Source organism: Acomys minous, assembly GCF_964271855.1.
Source record: "Acomys minous genome assembly, chromosome: 10".
NCBI classification, from domain to species: Eukaryota; Metazoa; Chordata; class Mammalia; order Rodentia; family Muridae; genus Acomys; species Acomys minous.
The window spans coordinates 109,624,625-109,647,030 of record NC_140491.1 but is presented as its reverse complement, the minus strand read 5'-3'; the positions used below and the strand labels follow the sequence as shown (position 1 = coordinate 109,647,030).

The 22,406-nt window shown below is 36.2% G+C and overlaps 1 protein-coding gene and 1 long non-coding RNA gene across 4 annotated transcripts in view; one reads left to right on the top strand and one right to left on the bottom strand.

Moving 5' to 3' along the window:
• The window catches only part of MTX2 (metaxin 2), a 51,460-nt gene that overhangs the window by 15,370 nt on the left and 13,684 nt on the right, over positions 1 to 22,406 (bottom strand). For all 3 annotated transcript variants that reach the window (XM_084798912.1, XM_084798913.1, XM_084798911.1), the window contains exons 2-3: positions 13,724 to 13,771; positions 12,665 to 12,711 (exon numbers count right to left, since the gene is read on the bottom strand). In XM_084798912.1, the coding sequence (XP_084655038.1) occupies positions 12,665 to 12,711; positions 13,724 to 13,771 (95 nt within the window). The remainder of the gene's footprint in view (positions 1 to 12,664; positions 12,712 to 13,723; positions 13,772 to 22,406) is intronic.
• Positions 1,826 to 8,776, top strand: LOC311607227. Its single transcript, XR_014782561.1, has 2 exons — positions 1,826 to 2,323; positions 2,358 to 8,776. It is a non-coding gene; the product is annotated as an uncharacterized lncRNA (long non-coding RNA).

The following is a 22,406-nucleotide window of genomic DNA, read 5'->3' as shown; positions in this document are numbered from 1 at the left end:
AATTACTATACACTGACACCGTCTCAAAGCGGAAAGTGCGGGAGGAAGACAACTGACATCACCCTCTGATCTCCATGCACATGCACTCACACAAAAACAAGAAAATGGGATGGTACTCAAATTAATTGTAAAATATGAAGCAAAGTCATTTGTTGAGAATCAAAGTCTAGGGGGTACTAAGGCCTTCAATGACGCAAGAGTTTGAAAGAATTTAGTCCTTTTCATCAAAGGCCTAAATAATATTTAACTGTTAATTAATAATCATTAATACCATACAAAATGGTACATATGGTATGAAATTATACTACATCTATAGTATAATTATTATCAATTAATAGTCCATAGAACTTTAGTTTTCTTTTTTTAAGAAGCAGAATTATACTGAAGTACAATTAAACCCATACTTCAACCCAAAATTTCATATTTATTTATTTTTTAAAAACTGAATTAATTTTGATCAATTTAACAGCACGCAATGCACAGGAGACCTCCACTGAGGGTATGATTCTTGTTAGGCCAAGGTTACTTTTGTAGCATTGATACATTTACCCTTCATCACTGGTTCAGAAGTAATTTCTGAATTCATCTGGAATTCATAAAGAAGTTTGATATTACACAGCACTTTCATCCAAATATTAAAAATATAAAACCAAAGCATTACCATGATTATTTCAATAATGTAAAAACTTCAAAGCAAAAGGAAACTCTGACTTAACTAGTATCTATTTGAAAGATAGAAAGAAACTGAAGTTCAAATAGTATTTTCACCTTTCACTTTTTTTTTTTTTTAGCATTTTTAAGTGTATGCGGGGAGGGAAGGATGCACACGTATGTGGGTGCCCATAGAGTTCAGGGGCTGCGCATCGCACTAGAACTTCAGTCACAGACAATTGTGATTCATCCAAGACTAAGAACTTAACTAAAAGAACAGTATGAGCTCTTGACCACCAAGGCCTCTTTTCTAGGCCCTCATTTCTATTTTCAGTCTTAAAACACAACACTACTCCAAATACTAGTCATGAAACATCAACTAAAACACATTTTGGTTTTGATCTGAAGTAAGAATATTCATTTTTATTCCTAAATGAGAAGAGTGGAGTCTTGGTTATAACAATGAGTTTAGGGTAAGTACACCTCCCACTCTTCATCGGACACTTAACAACTCCAAAGAAGAGCAACATGAAGCAATTCCCTCAGATCTCCTATCCCAGGGTTTTATTACCAGGCTGTTCAATATGGCAAGTACTAGTGACAGGTTGCTATGCAAGTCAAATTTAAGCTTAATAACATTGTATAAAAATTCACATCATTTTCTCAGGATACCTGGTCCTTTCTCCATGTTCAAGAGGCACTTGTGTCTAAGGTCTAAACTTCTGTGGGATGGGGTGATGTTTGCTGGAGGTCTACTGCATAGCATGGGTTAGTACAATGGTAGCCAGTACATAAAAGAGAATGAGGCACAAGAGGCCGACATCACCTGAAAGTGACTGGACTCAATATTATAAAGACAACCTACTTGAGCTGAAGAGATGGCTCAGAAGCATCCCAAATAATATGTACATCACATTTCAAGTCTTTATTACCAAATATACTAATAATATTCCAGAAGGAAATACAGGGGGTGGGGAAATCAGTAAAATTAAATTTAAAACCAAAAATCCATTTCCAGAAAATAATTTAATCTAATGATTTTTAACAGAAGTTAGATAGAGATATCTATATAGGTATATAGATAAAGATATAAAATTTACAACATTAAAAACCTTTAGACATCAAATGACCTTTGATTCAACTGTTAAAAAAAAAAAAAAACTTTTAAGGGCATTACTAAGTTCCGAAAAATGGTGAGAAAAGGTTCATGGTGGAAGTAGTCAGCCAAAGCAAGCCTTCCTTAGACGTGACCTTTGCATAAAGGTAGTGAGTGCTGCCTTGATTGCTGTTTCTAGCACTGTTAAGAGTGATTTTACATCTTGTCTAAGCCCTCCAGCCATCGCTCTCCAACTCCTTAACACCCTCAGGTTAAGTTCCTCAGCAGAATCTAATGGATCTCAAAGGAAGCTGCCTAAGGAGAAAGACTGGCCTGCGCATATACCAGGAAAGTGAGAACCCCTACACTTATGGTCAGTAAAACAGCAAGGGTAGAGCAGCAGATAGCTCTCAGTGAGAGGGCATATTGTGTGAATCTTAGGGACGGTATCAGCTTGGAAGTTCCTTGAATCCATAAATTTCTAACTTCTAGAATAAAACAATTAGCTAGGCAGGTTCCTTTATCTACCATCTTGCCAGAGTACTTCAGCAAACACAAGGCATTACAGTGGTGGTGGTGGTGATAGTAACTTGTTTATCCACCTGAGAAGGGAGACTATTTATTTTGGCTCTTCAAAAGAAAGCAGACCCCACATATTATTTAGGCATCTACTTATAAAAAAAGAAAATATTATATACTGTAATTACATTTTCATATAAAAAAGCGAATTTGTGGACTGAAATAAAAATCTTTAACTAGATACTAAAGGGATAAGTAAAAGAACATAAATTATTTTTTGAAAGAAGATAAATACCGAATTTTTCTTTTTGACTGGATGTGAGATTTACTACTGAACATCAGTTGGAAGGGTACAGAAGAGCACTATAGAAACCATCAGGAAGCAGGGCCTGCCTCTTGTCTAGGGGACCACTATTAGAGATGTACTTCATGCTATGAGGAATGGGTGGCTCCTCGGGGACCATGTCTTCAAACCCATCTGCATTAAATCTGATGAAGCTCCACTTCTGTGAGATGTGTATCTTGTCAGCCAGAGAACTTGAACTTGGCTCTACACAGACCCTCAGTCACATGCTCCTTATTCAGCAGCTTGGTGTGGATGGACACGATGACCTGGCCAGTGTAAACCCAGGCACTGTGCACTGGGATTCCCAAAGGCAGCTCGAGTACCTGCCTGGAGCCCGTCAGCCCCAGCACAGGACAACATCTTGTTGATTCAGATGACATGGAAAAGGTGGGGCCTCACTCGAATGTGAACGCCATCCTAGCTACAACTCTTCACTGTGTATCTGTGGGCACAACTACAGGCGGTCTCGAGAGCTTCAAGTGGCCACAAAGTGGGATTTCATCAACTTTTGCCTCCTTTTGTCCAAAGTCAAAGATGCAGATCTTGGCATCAGGGACGCCTTGGCAGAAGCGATTCTGGGTACAGCTTGTTCTTACAGTATCAGAAACACGCCAGAGGAAGAACATAATGATTTATTTCAACACACAACAAAGTTGCAAGGAAATATATACATGGTACTGACATAAGCTTTTACTTTACAATTTATCAAAATCATACAGAAAAAAGACCTCTCCCTTCAGACTGTAAGTCTGTCAGTACCTGCAGACCATGACTGTCTTTTCTACCCATCCTTAGCATAAAATTAAGTTCTTGAAAAGCAATGGCTAGCTACAGTAAGGATTAGCTTTTTGTTGTTGTTGTTTTTTAATTCTGTGGATCCAAAACTCAGTGCTTTAAAGTAAACTCACTTCTTAGTAAGTAGTATTTTACAAAATCAATACTTATACATATCAATAAACAGACACTGGTTTTATAAACTAATAGGAATTCAATTTACCTATTTGAATTGGTAATCAAAAAGCATAACTCAATAAGCAAAAACTGTTCACATGAAGCAAATTTGTTAGCAAAGCATGAAAATGGCATTCAAGAGCACACATAAAGCCAAGTTACATCAGAGAAGAGCGTCTTCCTTAGCACACATTCCCAGGAAAGCTATTCCTGGAATACGTCACTCAACCTTACATACATCAATATCTGAGAGCTTGGGAAAAAATGAGATTATTTATTAAAAGCAACCAAAATCAGACTAGAAAGAGATACAGGCTTTGCCTATTAGAATTACATATAAATGAAAACAAACCGTTAAGGGAAAATTAAGCAAAATAAGTATAAAGCAGTGAAATGTAGAGAAAGAATAATTCTTGTTCACCAAAAACCTAACAACACCAACAGCACAGCTGGCCCTCACTCAAGACTTAGAGTGAAGGGAAAACAAGGTTTTTCCTAAGCTCTATGAAGAGTGATGTAAAGTTTTTTTTATAGTCCAAACTGAAAAAATAATAGTAGCAAAAGAATCTAATTTTTGTAAGCTAAAAAGATGGTAGAGATATATAATTACTCACTTCATTTTAGTTAAGAAATTGTGTAACAAAACTGGATGTTTACGAGTGAACAGGCGCACTAACTAGCTTCTTTCCTCTTCTTTACTTGAAGATATATTAATATTTGTCTTACAAGTTAAACACATAATATTCTCATTAATTACTTATCAGCAGTACAGTAAATCAGCCAAGTGCCAATAAAATGTTAAAATAATTCAAAAATTTAAAGAATGTTCGTTAATCAAATTTTAAGACCGTTAAAAACTTCCTACAGCTTGTTATATCACACAGAGCACATTAACAACCCTGATCGCCGTCTGGATAGGTACATAGCCTGCACAGCTTCCACCTGAGGACAAAGACTCTATTCGCATCATAATTACATCTGAACATTTTACGTGAGAATTCAATAAGGCTTATTCTCAAGCACGCAATACCACTTACAGGGCACAAAATTAAAATGATCCTGAATTTTAATTCCTATCCTGTTTCACCAGAACACAAAGGAAAATCTGTGGTGACAATAGAAGAATTATTTTCCATCTTACCGAAGATAGATGTTTTAAAATTAAAAACTATGAACAAATCTATCCACAAAATAATTCATTTTATATCAAACAGCTGCACACCCCATAATAACGAAATAATGTACCTAAGGTTACAAATGAGAAGTGTTAGGTATCATTCTTAAAAAGACATATTAAGTTCCTAATACAGTTACAGTAATAGCTCTATTTGTAGTTTAACATAAATTAAGACCGTAATTATATTTGTGACTATTTTAAACAAAATAACAAATTCCTTTGTACCTGTGAATGTAATTTATAGCAAAGCCAAGTTCATTTTCTAAACCAATCTATTTCACACTGCAGAGGTACTCTGGTATAACAGTATAATGTAATTCTTGTGGAATGTTGAAAGAGTAGATTCACTAAAAGCACAGGAGAGGTTTGAAGATAAATGAAGATGCTATTCATTCAAGGGTAATTTCATCTTAGAACTGTATGAAAGATGTTTCACTCACACAGGATAGTATATGGTCTCAAATTTAAGTGTGTTTTCAGCTCAAATATAATACTGCTAGATTGATTATGCTGAGGCTATACATCCAATAATGAAGAATGCTAGCATCTTTCTACTAAAAATAATAGAGAGTCCTCTTACAACTGTGTCTTTATTGTTTTATTTAGCTGCAACAGAATCTAACACAGAGCTGGCTATTTACCTACAACCTCGCTATTCTGCTTGTTAGGAACAAACAAAAAAGTGATGATACTCACTTGGAATTTCTCAGAAACCTACAGGACCATGGGCTTTCAGTAAGTTAAGTAAGTATTATGCTAGAAAATACTAGCTGGTATAACCTAATTCACAAATTACTGACAACGATAACTTAGCCACCTACTCTGTTTTGCATATGCAGTACTTCATGAGTACAAAGCCTACAAGAGGAGCTCAGCTGTTTACAGACGTCACACCCTCACGTGCTGGAGAACCAGCATGAATACTGAGATGGTTTGACTCTGTTACGTTCTGCTTACAATCTAAGTTCAGTTTTATTTTATAAACATCTTATTTTATGCTTATTCATACTTTATATTTATACTTCATAACTCATGCCAGGTGCTGTAAGTGTAACTTACCATCATGACCTAATTAATGCAATGTAAAACAATAAATCTCAAGAATTTAAACTTAAGTTCAACAATATCATGCAAACATCTGCACCCCCGTCTTACTCATGTTAGAACACTGAGGATGGCTGTTACTGAGTTCTTATTGTCCTCTCTTAACTCTCAAAGTAAAGACAAAAGCCTCACATTACAGAGTATAATCAAACTGTCAAGGACAAACTTTTAAAATCTTTAAATTATATTTTATCTATAAGCCAGCTTTATTAAATATTTTCCACAAAATACTTCATTCTCTATTAAGACATATCAACTGAGAGCACTCTACTAGTTTTCAGATCATGTTTAAGCTAGCACTTCATATTGCGTGTAACAATTGCTACAACAAAAATGTATGTTACTCAGCTAAATACTCAAGATTATTTCACCTACAATTCTACAGGTAAGCTGTCTACTGTGGCCATCAAAATGACCTGACAAGGTGCTATTGTTACACATTCTCCAATCCAACAACTGACTTGGAATACAAAGGAAAAAGGTACTCCTTACCCCTTTCCTCCAAAGGTTACACTAGAATATTACCATTTAACCACTAATATATACCTCCACCTACAAAGCTTCATTTGCTAATAAGGGAAAAGCAAGGGTCAGTTTAAGTATATATGAGCCCATTTGACATGTTAGTGGTCACACCATTAATGATGCCTATAAAATGGTTCATTTTTGGCCATGTAATATAATCAATAGAAAGAAAATAACTTTTGTTATCTTTTTTTTCATTTTTAGAATTTTTACTCACAAGAAACAAGGAAAATAAAAAGATTAACTGAAACATAAATGTTCTTTTTAGTCTGAGCTTAATGTCATTCTTAATGTAAAAATGTTACTTTTTAATGTAGTATTCTAATAATGATCATCAGCTAGTGATGCTTAAAAAAATCCAATTTTTCAGATATATAAAAAAGAAAAGCCAAGTTGTTTAAATTGGCTTCACATATATTAAATGATATTATTTCTAAACCCCAGTAGAAACTAGTATTGTGTGTGTGTGTGTATGTGTGTGTGTGTGTGTGTGTGTGTGTGTGTGTTTGTGTGTGTATGTGTGTGTGTATGTGTGTGTGTGTGTGTGTGTGTGTGTGTGTGTGTGTGTGTATGTGATATTCACAAACAAGTGTATAAATGCTTGAAGTCAAAACAGGTATTAATTCTCCGTTCAACATCTTCTAGTACTATTACTATTTTTCAAAAGAATTTCTTATCCACTACTGTAGGAGAGATAAACATGTTTTTGTGTTGATCCCAAGTGTGGGATGGGGAACAGACTTGTGAGAGAGCAGGATATGAGCCACTTCCTGGCGGAGCTTGGATGTTGCCAGCTGAAAACATCATATATATATATATATATGAGCCCAAAACAAGAGGCTCGGGAGAGAGGAAGTGGGATTGTTTTGGCTGTTGATTGCAACACATCAAGAGATGCTCCAAGAGAGAACTGCTCCAGGGAAAGCTTCAAGGCTTTGGACTCCAGCTGAGGCTTCAGGTTCCACACCACCTACCAAGCTTAATAATAATATAAGAATGCTTTTATTTCATTTTCAAATTCCAAAAACTGAGACATGTTTCTTTCATACCACAGTGTGCTGGGGAATATGAGAAATAACATATGATTAAAAGTTCACATATTATTGGGCAAACAGTTGAACCTCTCTGCCTTAACTGCTCTCCTCTGTGGGGAAGGAGAAATTGTAATAGTACCATTTCCACGGGACTGCTATGGGAGAGGGTTGTTTTGACATGTAACGCACACAGTACTGGCCTCATAGAAAGACTAAGTTAATAAAAATGAGATGTTCAGCACAGTGTTACCCATACACAAAACTCAACCAACAGCACTGCTTCCTGTTTTCCTCCATAATTAACGGGCTCTGTATATTTAGAAAGACTATCTCTGAACTTTAAAGATTTCCACAACGTTTTGTTTTGTGTTTTCTGGCTTTGTTGTTGTTTTAAAACTGGACCTCACTGTGTAGCCTAGGCTGGCCTGAAACTCATCTAGCCATGGCTGGTCTTGAATCTGTGATCCTTCTATCGCAGTCTCCAAAATGCTGGGATTACCACATTTTTTGGACTATAAGACGCACTTGACCATAAGACCCACCCAGTTTTTAGAGCAGTAAAACAAGAAAAGCAGTAGAAACAACAATCGGACCATAAGGCGCACCCTAATTCACACACACACACACACACACACACACACATTTTTTGGGGGGAAAAGTGCATCTTATGGTATGAAAAATACAGTATATGTGTGTGCCACGTTTGATCTATTTTTTAATTTTTTTCATGTGTATGGGTGTTTTGCATGTATGTCTGTCTACCATGTGATGCCTGGAACTGGAGTAATGGCCATGTGAGCTGCCATGTGGATGCTGGGAACTGAACCTGGGTCCTCTGAAGAGTAGCCAGAGCTCGTACTAGCCCCACATCTTAAAAACTAGAGTAACAGTAGCGCCTTGCACTGGTTGTGGTGAGGACAGACCATAATATTCTACATGAAAGCTCTCAATAGAGCTGATTACGCACAAACATATTTAACACTGCATTTTAAAGCAAATCTTTAATATTCTTAGATAACATTAGGTTTACCCATTGAATATTAACACTTTTAGGCATAGTATGAAATCATGGTAATACACATTTCGGTGGATAGCTTCATACCCATGATTTCGGCAGCAGAAACTGGACTTGGTGGGTAAAAAAGAAGAAAAAGGGACACAGGGTTGGGAGAGGACAGGGACAGGGGCTGCATCTGGGAGTAGTTGGGGAAGGAGTAGGAGGGAATACACATGGTCAAAATCCATGCATGGTATTCCCAAAGAACAAAATCCTATATTTAATGTGGTTATAAAATTATTAGTGTTCGTGTGAATATAAAAATGTCCTCCTTAAAACTTACCTATAATTTTTATTCCAAGTGGTGGTTTTTAAAGGTATTATCAACCCTTCAAGCTTCTAATCATATTACTGAAATTGATTAAATGTATTTCTGCCAAGAATCAGGACAGAAGGAAATAATCGAATCTACTACATATTTACAATACTCCAAGTATTTCTAAATGCTACAACTATGTCAATACATTCTATTCCCATGAGCCAATGGGACAATATCTACTGTAAGTCTACTTCACAGGGGAAGACACTTGAAACAAAGAGTTCTTAAGATATACTGTTCTGGAGCAGAGATAAACTTCTCCTTTCCCTTTGTGGACTTTGTGACAAAAGGGAACAGAGTCTGACTGAAACAGCGTAGACAGAACTTTTTTGTATGCTGTTGTTGTTGAGAGCAGGTCTTTTTTAGGTAGCCCTGGTAATATTGGAACTCATTATGTAGATCAGATTGGCCTTAAACGCATGTGTGCGTGCACACACACACAAAATATGCCTGTCTCTGCCTCCTAAGTACTGGGATTAAAGGAATAAATGTAATGCCATGACCAGCCGTTTTTTTTTTTTTATAAAAGCATTTTTATTTTCAAAAAGCTCAAGAGTCCATATGTATTTATTCATATTGTACTCTAAACTAGCACTGTCTAATACAAGAGCCAACAGCTGCCTATGGCTCTTGACGGTCTGAACATATTTAGTACAGCTAGCAGACACTGAGATGCTCTTTAACTGTATATCTCAGACTTTGACTTTAATATGAAAAAGTAAACTGTGTATTCATTACATAATAGTTTGATATACTGTACTAAGTAAAACATAATTAAAATTAACTACATTTTCAATGAGGCTACTAGAAACTTCTGAGTTACTTAGTGGCTAGCACTGTATTATCTACCAGGAACTTGGTTTAAGTTTGGGGTATAAGAGACAATAGTAACAGAGAATTATCAGGTTATCTTACCAATCGATATAAGCCTAAGGCCCTCAAAGCAGCAGCATTTTAAAGTGGGAAGGGTCTCTATGTATGTGTAAATATAATGTAACACAAACATTGAGCTTATGAAAATGTATCAGCCTAGCATTTTACTACAGTCAGCAATCAAGATTACATTATGACCAATCAGCACTCAGGTAAGCCTATACTTGTAGATAAATGATACAAAGAAAGCAAACCATAGAGGAAATAATCACCAAGAGGGAAGCCATTTTCTTTTCAACTGAAGTCATAAAGGTGCCTTTCATTAAAAATAGCCAAGCGCTTAGCTCCTAGAATATAATAAACACCAGCCTGTATGATAAGTAAAATTTGAATTTCCTGATGGCGTAATTGGCAGACTATTAAAATGTCGAATGTTTGATAGCTTGTATCTTCTAGAAAATATACAGTTTATGAGTACTTGTCACATTGTTTTGATCAGTTTTATACATCAAACATGAAGCCTTTAGCTGGTTCTTCTAAACAGATGCTGCTCCTCTATACAGAAGAAAATTACTCCATAAAGTTTACATCAGATATGTGGAAAAGTCACATTTATAGTCATGGCTACTATCAGCTGTCAAGCCAAAGAATATTGAAGAAGACCAAGAATTTTTAATATATGCTGGTTAATTTATCATCTAAGTGACATATGTAGGATAAAAAATTGAAATGGTTAAGTAAAACTCAATTATTTTTCAAAGGCCTTTTTTGGTGTTATTTTCAGTTTCAACTGTGATTTGAGAAATTATGGTGAGAAAACAAATTAATAGGAACCATAGATATAGTAATATACACCAAGTTGGGTTTTTTCCTTTCCTTCCAGGAAAAACTTAAATATCAATTTTTAAAATAGTGATAGTCTAATATTTTGCTTTGTACAAAAGAAACTGGTTAAACCACCTTGCCTTTGGCTACTCAAACCTGACATCATTTACACTTGGAGTTGAAGAGCTCACTGTAGAGAGCTGGCCTTGACCCTGTGGAGGAGTGAGCAGCATCCCAGGTGTCTACCCAATAGGGATACCCAGTGGCAACCCTCCAACAGCTCTGGCAACACAACATGCTTACCCACTGCCATGTCTTCAAGGAGCCAAACTCTCCCTAGCTGAGAATCATTATTCTGTTCCTACCCAAAATACTTTCCTATTTGTTCAAAATTAACTCCTGCAGTACTCCCTACAGCAATATTCCATTTTAAGGACTCTTTGCAAGAGATCCTTAGATGGCTTCAGTAAGGAGTAAACCTATTGAAATCACATACAGAATAGCCTGAGTATATTTTTTTTTTCTTTCACCACATGCACTAGAAGATTTTCTGGAGAAAAAAAAAATGTTAATTAGCTTTGTTGAATCCTGAAAGAGCTGTCTCCCAAATGACAATTAAAAGGGGTCAAGAAACGGTGCTTCAACAAAAATATTCACTATGGCCTGAAGCTGTCTTTTCAAAGATACAAAGATTGAAAATATTATTTTACACACAGCAAATAATTTATTTTCACTGCTTATCAGGCAAGATTGCTTCACCACACTAGCAAGCCATTCATACAAATATACATCTACTGTATGCATCACTTACTCCAGGCCGACTATGTTACATATATACACACACACACATACATACATACATACATATATAACTTATATGTTTATGTATGACACTTGAATTCCATTTATCTCACTGAAGAGAAGAGAATAACAAAAGCTTCTATAGTCTATATATATTGCACATAACTGAAAATTTGCTTATCAAAAGTTAAGATAAAAATAATAATTAGTTAAATAGCATTTAGAGACAAAATAAAGACAAAAATTACAATTTATACTCTTGGTAAAAAAATATAAAACATTTATAAAAGAAACATAATAGATCCACCAACTAATAAATTATTGTCCAAGCAGATTTCTTCCCATCTTTTCTGCCTTAAAGATGAACTGAATGCAGTCCTGTCTGCAGCCATGCTGAATGCAGTACTATCTGCAGCCATGCTGAATGCAGTACTATCTGCAGCCATGCTGAATGACAGTACTGGATGCTTGTATTAAACCCAGAGGTTAACAAATTAAATAAAAAATATAAATGAGATCACCTAGAATTAAATGCTTAGCCTTATGCTTCCACTGTGACAAAAGCGTGATAAATACTTTCTCTCCTCCCCTTTCTTTGTCTCCCAGGAGCTCACAGTCTTACCTCCAACAAATGTCACATGTCTACAGGTTCCTTTTACATGCTTCACTGTAAGTCTTTGCGATTCACGCTCATAAACTAAGTACCTCAGCAGCTAAACATGTAAAATGTTTATGCAACTGTAATTTTACAACCTATAGGCACATTTTTTTTCCAAATAGACAAATCTCCATGTATTCCACCGTGCAATTGCAAGTTTACTCTGCCAAAAACGGTTTTTGGAGTACACAACTATAACATACACCTTAAAAAGCCATTGCATTCAGTAAGTGGACTGGGACTAATAAATGCACATGGAATCAGTAAATATATAAGGAGTAGCTAAAAAGAACCTATCTGCATCAAGACTGACAGGTAGAGTTGAGGTAAGCATGTGGACAATGAGCAGAATGGCCACTAAAATACATAGTGGTTAACTCTTTACAAATAAGTTAGAAAATAATTTTCAGTCTGTAAGTGAAATCATCACCCCAAATAAAAAACTATCATATCTAACCAAAAGCAAAACAACTGTAGACAGAATGTGTCTACCACTTAAAAGTAATTTTGCTTAAAGGAATGAATAATGAAGTTTATTTTATGTACTGACAACTGAAAATACCGTATAAAATTATACTTCACAGAAGAGTAAGATTATACTGACATGGTAATCACACAGAACAACTCTAAACATACAGCATCAGACATTCTGTGGGGGATGGACTGCAACTCAAAATGATCTACATCCTCCAGCACAAAGAACAGATTTACATTATTTACATATTTACCTGCACAGCAAGAGACGCTGCATTGTCAGAAAGCAAAATTTGCTCCCCTGTGGAAACATAATGAAAGGTCTGAGTCCAAAGTTTAAATGCTAAGTAAACAAAATAGATTTATAGTATTTTAAAGCTTTTTTTAAAAAAATCTACACTAAAGAAATAATGAAACTTTGTATCAATAATGCATCTGTTTAATAGTTTTTATTTTATTGCCATGTATAAATAATGATAAAATAGGGTTGTTCTAAAATTTATTTGACCATTTATCTCATTTTATTAGCAATTAAAATTGCTTATTTAAAACACATTCATTTTAAAATTTTTAAAAAATATTTTTCTTTTCATTAAAGTGAAGCAAAATAGCATCTGTTCAAATCTCTCTAGTTAAAAGTAAAAGCATTCACAACCACATAAACCAGCTTACAGTTAATATTGCACAGTGTGTCTAGGTCTGTCACACAAAAGAAAGATGACAAGTTCGCTGCAATAAAAATTCCATGCTTAGAAGACGGGGCTGCTGCCTATTAGTCTTCATTACTTTGCAGTCTTCTGACAACTGTAGCAGGCTGCTGAGCCCCAAATGGGGTCCATAATGTGGCCTGATGATATATGAAGAGCTGCTAAAGGGAGCCTGGACCATCCTAGCCCACACATTTTAACAGTTCCTTCTTACAGAGAGCCCACTTTACCACGGGACTTCAAAAATCTGCTGTCTCAGCTACTGGTGCAGTAAACCTGCCAAGTGCTCCTGCAGCCGCATCAGTTTACACTGCCTACAGCAGCCAATGCAATGAGTCGATAATAAACGAAGGCCGCAGAGGAGAGGAATAGTTGGTTTAACTAGCAGACACGAGTTTAGGCAAAACCTCGTAGACAAATTATACAAGGGAATCCCTTCTTTGTGTTTTACACTCTTGTTGCAGAAAATTATATTAGTATATTTGGGGGTTGCAGAGTTCACCTATTTATTTGGTTGGTCAGCTGATTTGGCTTAGTTTGGGAGTTTTTGTTGGTTATTCGCGTATTTTGATACAAAGCCATTTTTAATTGTGAATAAGAACCTACCTCTCAGTTGTTGATATAAGGTCGCATTTTCAGGCCAAGGTTCTGTAGCTGCAGAAACAAGGCAATGATAATTAGGCACATGGGCAAAAGCGAATCAATAATCAGTCAAGCTCAGCAGTATGTACAGTATTTAAAGTCTACTGTTAAGGTGACACTTAACTACAGCAATGAATTATACTACGTTAGATTATATGATAACCTGTATACAAAGGTTAGACTATTTTAAATGTTTTCTTTATTGTGTGGTAATAAGATTTTTGTTAAAAAAAAAAAAAAAGGAAGACATCTTGCCAAATTAAAAGACAATTTAAAAAATTAAGTTAGCTTCCTTAAATCAGCTATATACAAAATATTGTTTCATACATTCAAAAACTACTATTATTCTATTTAGTACCAAAAGAAAAGATAGCACAATAATGTACTGGACATTTTATTGTAGGCCTTTCAATAAAATTTCACACATTAAGTCAAAGAACCAAACATATCTCTTAATAGCCTTACTACTTTCGCTTTTTAAAAGGTAGTATTTTAAAAAAACCATTTTTTAAAAACACAATATGAATATGAAAGAATCCACTGTCTTGCCTGCAGGACTGCCATGCTACAAGAACCAACAGCCAAGGGGCACTATAAGCAGTAAGCATCACAATGTGAAAGCAAGTCAGGGAAGCTCACTGTAAGGCTGATACAGGGCTCGACCTTGACCCTAGGGCTTGACCTTGACCCTTACTCTCCCATCTACAGAAGACTGCGGCTACAAAGAGAATCCCACAGTCTACTAGTGCTGAGGAAGCACTCAACTTTTAACAGCGTCTAGCCAACTGTGCTTAAGAAGCAATGGTGCCATTAACAGAACACAGAATACCAAAACAAACAAAACAAAAAACCAATCCTAATACCAACCCTAACGATGATTCTTCTAAGAAAGAAAGTAGGCTGTGGTAGTTAATAATTGAGTTTTGTTTTTGTTTTTGGAGACAGGGTTTCTCTGTGTAGCCTTGGCTGTCCTGGACTTACTTTGTAGACCAGGCTGGCCTCGAACTCACAGAGATCCTCCTGCCTCTGCCTCCCGAGTGCTGTGATTAAAGTTGTGCGCCACCACCGCCTGGCAACAATTGAGATTTTAACTGTATTTATGCTAAGCCAGTCTCTGACACAGCAACAAGTCATGTTTGCTATGTAGCTACAGTTTATTTTTTTAAATTTACATATGCAAAGCATTTTTAAGGTGGATCATTTAAGAGGCAACAGGTAAAAGAAACCTCCTAAATTTCTTATAGTTTAGAATCAAAATAAAAATCATAATATTATCAAAGTTGCAAATGTTACATTTGACCTAATTAATATACATTAAGTTGACAGCGATAATACTAAGAAATCATCAAGCAAATAATGGACCATAAATAATGTTCTATACCGTTAGCTACAATATTATACATATATGTAAAGGCTACTGGACTTCAACACACATACCAAAAAATGGGGGAAAGACTAATTATTTTACTACTAACATTTTAACAAAGTAAAACTTCAATAAAAAACCAATTAACCAGCATAATATAATTCTTAAAAGCCAAGGAAACAAAAATAAGCTGCCATTAGCAAATTACTCAAAAGTAACCTTTTAGGATAAATTGTGTGGCCAACACACATGTGCCATTTACTTCTCTAAGTAGCACAACGAGACTCGCTTATATTATAAGATCCTTAATCATCAAATATTTAATTTTATGCATCATATAAACTTTGTTAACAATAAAGCACACATATAATATTTATAAAATTCCAAATAATAAACATTAAAACTCAGTACTTGAGGGAAAAGATGTGTCCTACACCTCTGTGTGAGCCGCCATGTACCATATGCCTTGCATACCATACTTGTTACTCTATTAGTTTACACTATGACTATAATGTGAACATTAATTCAAGTGTCAGTAATTCCAGTAGTTCAGGCAGAGGGTTCACCAAGCATACAGAAAGTACTGGGTTCAAACTCAACCAACCAATCAATGTGCGTGTGCACACACACACACACACAAACACATACGTGCACGCACACATGCACACTCCACTATGATAGATTCTCCAGCTCTAATCCAATAGAGTATATACCTATATAAAAGCAATGGAAATTTTGCAACATACCACCTAACTGCAAGTAAGTTGCCTATAAATACTAAAGACTCTTATATGAAAGATCTACAGCTGAAAACTAGGGTAGAGGGGGCTAATGTTTAGCTTGGTGCAATATATAAATTATATTTCAACTCATAAGTTTTTGAAAATAAATTCCAGGAAGAAATCTACAAAAACATTTAATACCTTCTTCACCAATAGAACATATCAATTTTATAAAGGAAGTCAAGTAGATTGATGAAACCTATGTAGCCACTTTATTTTAGCAGATGGGAATTCCAGCGTCATGCATCAGTAGATAAGAACTGCATGTAGAAAATGACCAGCTATCTAACTCACCCCTGAGCACAAACACCATTAACGTGAGCACAGTCTATGCGACCTAGTTTAAATAATTATATCTAAAGTATGATGTGGGAAAACTAATCACTAGTGCTATTCTGTAAGTTTGCTAAAAGTGAAAACCCCATGTTGGGTGGTATAAATGATCTATGGAGGTGTCCTTCTAGAAAATTAGCTCTTAACTAATAAGCAGTGGTTCTGTGTATTGGGTCACAACCCCTGGAGGTCAAGCAACCCCACTGCATAGCAAATATTTACATTACGATTCATAACAGTAGCAAAATTACAGTTATGAAGTAATAACAAAATAATTTTATGGCTGGGGGGTCACCACAACATGAGAAAGTGCATTAAAGGGTCACAACAATAGGAAAGGTAGAGAGCCCTGATATAAGTAAATCCAAGAATCATAAACAAGTATCACCCACATATGGCAAAATACAAAGGCTACTTCTTGCTGTGAATAGCATTAATTAAAGCCTTTTATTGTAAACACTGGACAAAAGATGCAATCTAAAAAGACTACTTTTTCTGTTTTTCTCTTTTCCATTGTCAAGCAAGTCAATTCCCACTCCACCACTTGCCCCTGAGTTATATGTCAAATAAAGGGAGGTGAACATTTTTAAAGTATAGTGATAACAATAAAAACTTATTATACCTATAGCATTCTTTAAGTTATTTTTAAAACAATAAAACATTTTTTTGTTTTTAACTAACTGTCCTTCAGTTGATTTGAAAATGTCTTAGACCACAAAACTACTTCCAATAGTAAATAACGTTTCATATCACTTAGCCCTATGAACTTTCAACTTCCACTACTAAAGCGCTTTGTAATATGAAAGGCCATTTCAAATATCCTTAGAGAAAAAGCAGCCTCAGAATAACTAGAAAAGGTAAAACTGAATTAGTTTCTTAAAAGAGGATTGGTAAGCAATGGAAATTAGGTGAAAGGATTGTCCAATACTGTCAGGACACAAGTTACTTATGCCTAAACCATACCAAGAGTTACACAGCATCCCACATCTTGACCTTAGAAAACTCACCCCACCCCCACCCCCACCCTCCCCCCACCCTCTCTCTCTCTCTCTCTCTCTCTCTCTCTCTCTCTCTCTCTCTCTCTCACACACACACACACACACACACACACACACACACACACACACACACACACACACACACACACACCCTCCTCCCGGGTCCTCCCCACTGCATTCCACCTATAATGCACCACAATTTCTCCTGCCCCAAAACTCTTCTGTGCTATTTCCTCTATTTAGAATGATCTTTCCCTCCTCTTGTGTCATCAAATCTCAACTCAAACATCACTTGCTCAGGCAGAGTCTGGACATAACTTACGCAGCTGAACAGAGGCAGCACTCAGGAAGGACCTATAACAGTGTTCTGCTGTCCCAGTGCTGGTGTCTTTACAGTCCGTGAGCAAGAGCCTCATCTCCACTTTACACTCCTTGCTGCAATATTTCCTTCTGTCCAACACCCTCAAATGTTGCAGATGAGCTTCTCCCCACAGTCTTTATTGGTTGCCCTAAACTACTCAAACACTCCCTACACAGACACCCTTTATGCCACTTATCACAGGCAATAGTTTTACAATCTGAGTGTTTAGTTATGTCTCCAAGAAGAAAATAAACTGTGAGTCGAGAATTCATGTCATCCTTAGTACTTAGTACACACACACACAAAAATGCTGGCTAGATAAATTTTGGGTTTTATTATTACCATTTCTTTTATTATTATTCTGTGTCATCTTATACTAAGAGTGCTGCAGGGAAGACATAGAAACTATACCTTGTACAAAAACATTTTTTTTTTCAAGTTTACCAGATAGTTTAGTCTTTCTATTAAGCTTAGTAGGTTAGGGGTTAAGATGTTTTTAGGTCTAGATAGATATTTTAAGTGAATAGAGATATGATAGATATCGATCTTCATTCAGAAATTTAGACCCAATAAGATAGGAAAGATGTTTACTTCAAGTTTGCCAAATACAAATAGCCAAATCACTATGAATGTAACATTTATATCATTTCTGATTGTCTCGTGGTTCTTCCTGCTGTATGTAGTTTATTTTATTCATGTGTAATAATATAAATGTATATGTTTTAAAAAGAAACATAATAAATTTTTTAAAAAGTTTCCCCAGATAATTTCAGGCCCACACAACATAAGTCTAAAAATATTACAAGTTGCCTGAAAAAAGTTGGATCTCTAATTTCAGCTTACTTTTTTAAAGTCTTTCTACTTTCACTTTTAGTGTAAAGTTTTTGTGTCTAATATCTATTAAAGGAATCAACACCATGACTGCTAAATCTATTTGGGCTTGCATGCTGAAATACTGCACTAATGGGGATGTAAGATTTTAAAATAATGAACCCTAAGTTAAAGTCACAGGATGCAGAAAGCATTGACAGTGAGATAGCATGTTTAGCGTTTGGGCATTCACTATGAGGCTTAGAAGTCTAACATTAATATCTGATTGTTATAATTTGAACATGCAATGCCCACACAAGCTCATGTGTTAAAAGGTTTGGTGGCCAGCTGAAACTGTTACAGGAAATTCAAGAAACTTTAGGAGGTAAGACCTGGTGAGAGGTAGTCCATCGTTGGGGGTATGCCTCTGAAGGCCATCCTTCCTGACCCTGTCCACCTAGTAACCAGCAAGTGAGTAGCTCACTTTGCCCTGTGTTCTACAAAATGACTGCTTTGCCTCAAGCCCACAGCAATGGGCCAGCTTACCAGGCTTGGAAACCTCGGAAACCATAAATAGATCCTTTCTGCTTTATCTGTTCACAGGAATTCATCACAGTAACAAAGGAACTGATAAGAACGCCATAGTTAATATAAAATGCCAAATAGGAATGTTCAGTTTTAGGGTTTCTATCTGGGTAAGAAATGCATGGCTAATTTGCAGGTATTTTCCTCTGTACATCAAAGGGCTGTCTTGCATAGTACGAGATGCACACTCTAACCCACATGGCAGAATGTTGCTCTAGTTAACTACTTATTTCAAGTGTCACCATGGATCCCAGATAGTCATGTGTTCCTGAACAAGAAGGAGTCCTCTTTCCGGTGGGGGGGGGGGGGGAATCAGGTTTTTTGATCATAAAAAGGCTGAGGGAGGAACATACATGAATTAGTAGAGAATGGGGTCCCTGGATACCAACCCACTTAACAGCAAGACCCTTTCCTTCTGTCCAACTAGAACGTGTCAAAGTTTTCCAGAACACCTCACACTCGCGTACTTTTCTGAATTCGCTCAAAGTGTTTCCCTGCAGTATTTTCACTACCAAATATTCAAACAGTTTCAGAGTCAATGTCCCTTCCATCAAGAAGGCTTTTATAATTATACTAATTTCTCTTTTATAGGAACTGTCTGTACAGTTTGTATTTGTCTTGTGTAATACATTATTTTCTACACTGTCACACTGTTAGGTCAGTACTGTATCTCTAGTTTCCTAAGGAATAAACTCTTAGATACATTTTTTTTTTCTACAGTCTTGAAGTTAGTTCTTAAAATCTTGGACTCTTTAATTGCTTCAAACTAATCACAGTAGTTTTAATACTTGCCAAAATATTAAATTTGAATTTCTCAAGTTTTAATTTGTTGTCTAGTTACCATTTCAAGCTAATCTATTTGTTGTAAGAATTCCAAAATAAAACTACCTACTTTGGCAGGTAGAGAAATGGCTCAGTTGGTAAAGTGCTTGCCATTCAAGAATGAGGGCGAGTTTGACACCCAGCAGCTATTTAAAAAGCTTGTTACTGCAGCACGTGCTTGTAATCATAATGCTGGAGAGGCAGACAAGAGATTCCTAGGGCTTGCTTGCCGGCCGGTGAGCCAAACCCCAAACTCTAGGTTCAGTAAGAGACCTTGCCTCAAAAATAAACTAGAAAGTAACTGATGTCAACCAATGGCCTCCATGTGCACACACGCGTGCACGCGCCCAGACACACACACGGCCTGCTTTTGGAAAAGTTAATTCTAAGAGAAGAAATTACTATATGGTTCAGTAGGTAAAGGCTGACCTTAATTTAATCCCCAGGAAACACAGGTGTAAGGAAAGAACCAACTCCTATGGCTATTTTCTGATCTTTCCACATATGCTGTGGTATCACTCACACATACACACACACACATGGGAGGGGAATAAAACAGTGATGATTTTTTTTTTCTAAGATTAAAAAACTAGTATAGCTGGTCGGTGGTGGTGCACACCTTTAATCCTAGCACTCGGGAGTCAGAGGCAGGTGGATCTCTCAGTTCAAGGCCAGCCTCATCTACATAGTAAGTTCCAAGACAGCCAGGGCTACACAAAGAAATCTGTCTCTTGAAAACCCAAGCCCAGAAAACAAACAAACAAAAGCTCTATATTTTTTATGCTAAAACAAAAACACTCTTAGCGGCTCACTCTAATTCACATTTTAAAAATTAGAATTACCGGGGGCTGGAGAGATGGCTAAGTGGTTAGAGCACTGGTTACTCTTGCATAGGCCTGTGGTTCCATTCACAGTACACACATGGTAGTTCACTACCATGGCTGCAACTCTAATTCTGAGGAACCCAATGCCTTCTTCTTGACTTCTGTAGGCACTAGGCACACACACATAGTGCACAGACATACCTGCACGCAAAATACGAATCTACATAAAATAAAGTAAATCTTAATGGATTTTGCTATTCTAACAGTAGTCACGTAAATATATACTCACGTTTATTATTTTCCTAAGGAAGAAAACTATTCTTATTTTTGTAAACATAAAGAAAGAACTAGAAATAAATCAGAGCACTCTAAGTTAATGCTCTTTAAAAGCTAGTCAAAGCCAGGTGCTGTGGTGCACGCCTGTAACCCCAGCACTCAGGGAGGCAGAGGCAGGCGGATCCTGTGAAGCCAGCCTGGTCCACAAAGCAAGCCCAGGACAGCTAAGGCTATACAGAGAAACCCTGTCTCAAAGAAAAAAAGAAAGAAAAAGAAAAGCTAGTCAGTCCTTTACCAACTTTCTATTTTTCCCTAGTCAATGTCTTGATTATTTCCTATGTACTCTCTTTACCAAGAACAAAAATGGATGGCTCTAAGTTTTAGTCTTTAGGGAATAAAGAAGGGTTATTTTTATGCAACTGCATATTCCTAAAACTTTTCAAACTAGACCTTTCTCTATTCCTGTATATATTTATCGTGAGGAATACCGTGAGGAAGACAAAACAAAATTAAGAAGGGATAGCACAAGGCAAGTGGCACACCCTATAATTATAGCACTGTACCAGGCTTGCCCAGGTGACATACAGGCGCTATCTTAATGAAAACAAAGATTTAAAGTTTTAAATTTTAAATTAACTTAAGAAGAGAACTCTTAATTTAAAAAGAAAAATTTTCAAGTCTTAAATTTTTAAAAGTCATGAAACAAGCTGGACAGAGGTGGTACACATCTTTAATCTCAGCACTCTGGAGGCAGAGGCAGGGGGATATCCTTGAGCTCAAAGCCAGTCCCAGTCCAGTCTACAGAGTGAGTTCCAGGACAGGCATGGCTACACAGAGAAACTCAAACAAACAAACAAAACAAGCTATAAAGCAATGTAAAAATTGCTAGCAATATAAATAATAAACTAACAACCAAAACATTAAGTATTTGTTCAACATTATTTTAATTGTATTTAAGCTATCCTTAAGTTTATCAATAAATATAATCCTAAACACAATATTCCTTACAAGTAGTCTATTATAATATTATTAAAATGACTGGTAGAAAATAAATCCATATTAAATAATTTCCATATTACTTGTAGTGTCCTCAATGTCAATTTAAATGATAAGTCATTCTGGTGGCAGATGATCCGTCCATCCCATTCACTCAGGGTACTCACACTACGAACGTGGTCATCTAATAAAAACGTTTAGATTCCAAGGTCCAAGACACGGACCATGGAAAGAGGTGCTTTCTGTTATTGGTTTCTTTCTTTCTCTCTCTCTCTTTTTTAATTCTGCATTTCTAATGTGCAACATGACTCCTCTGGCATATGAACATAGGTGAAGACATAATTTGTAGAATAATAGGCACTAATATTACATGCTGCTTCAATTCTGTCATTTTTCCAATCCATCAAATTGATTAATGCTATAATAACTCTACACAAACCTATCATCTGTGCACTAATGAAGTCAAACTCAGTTTATCCTTAGGCAACTGTATT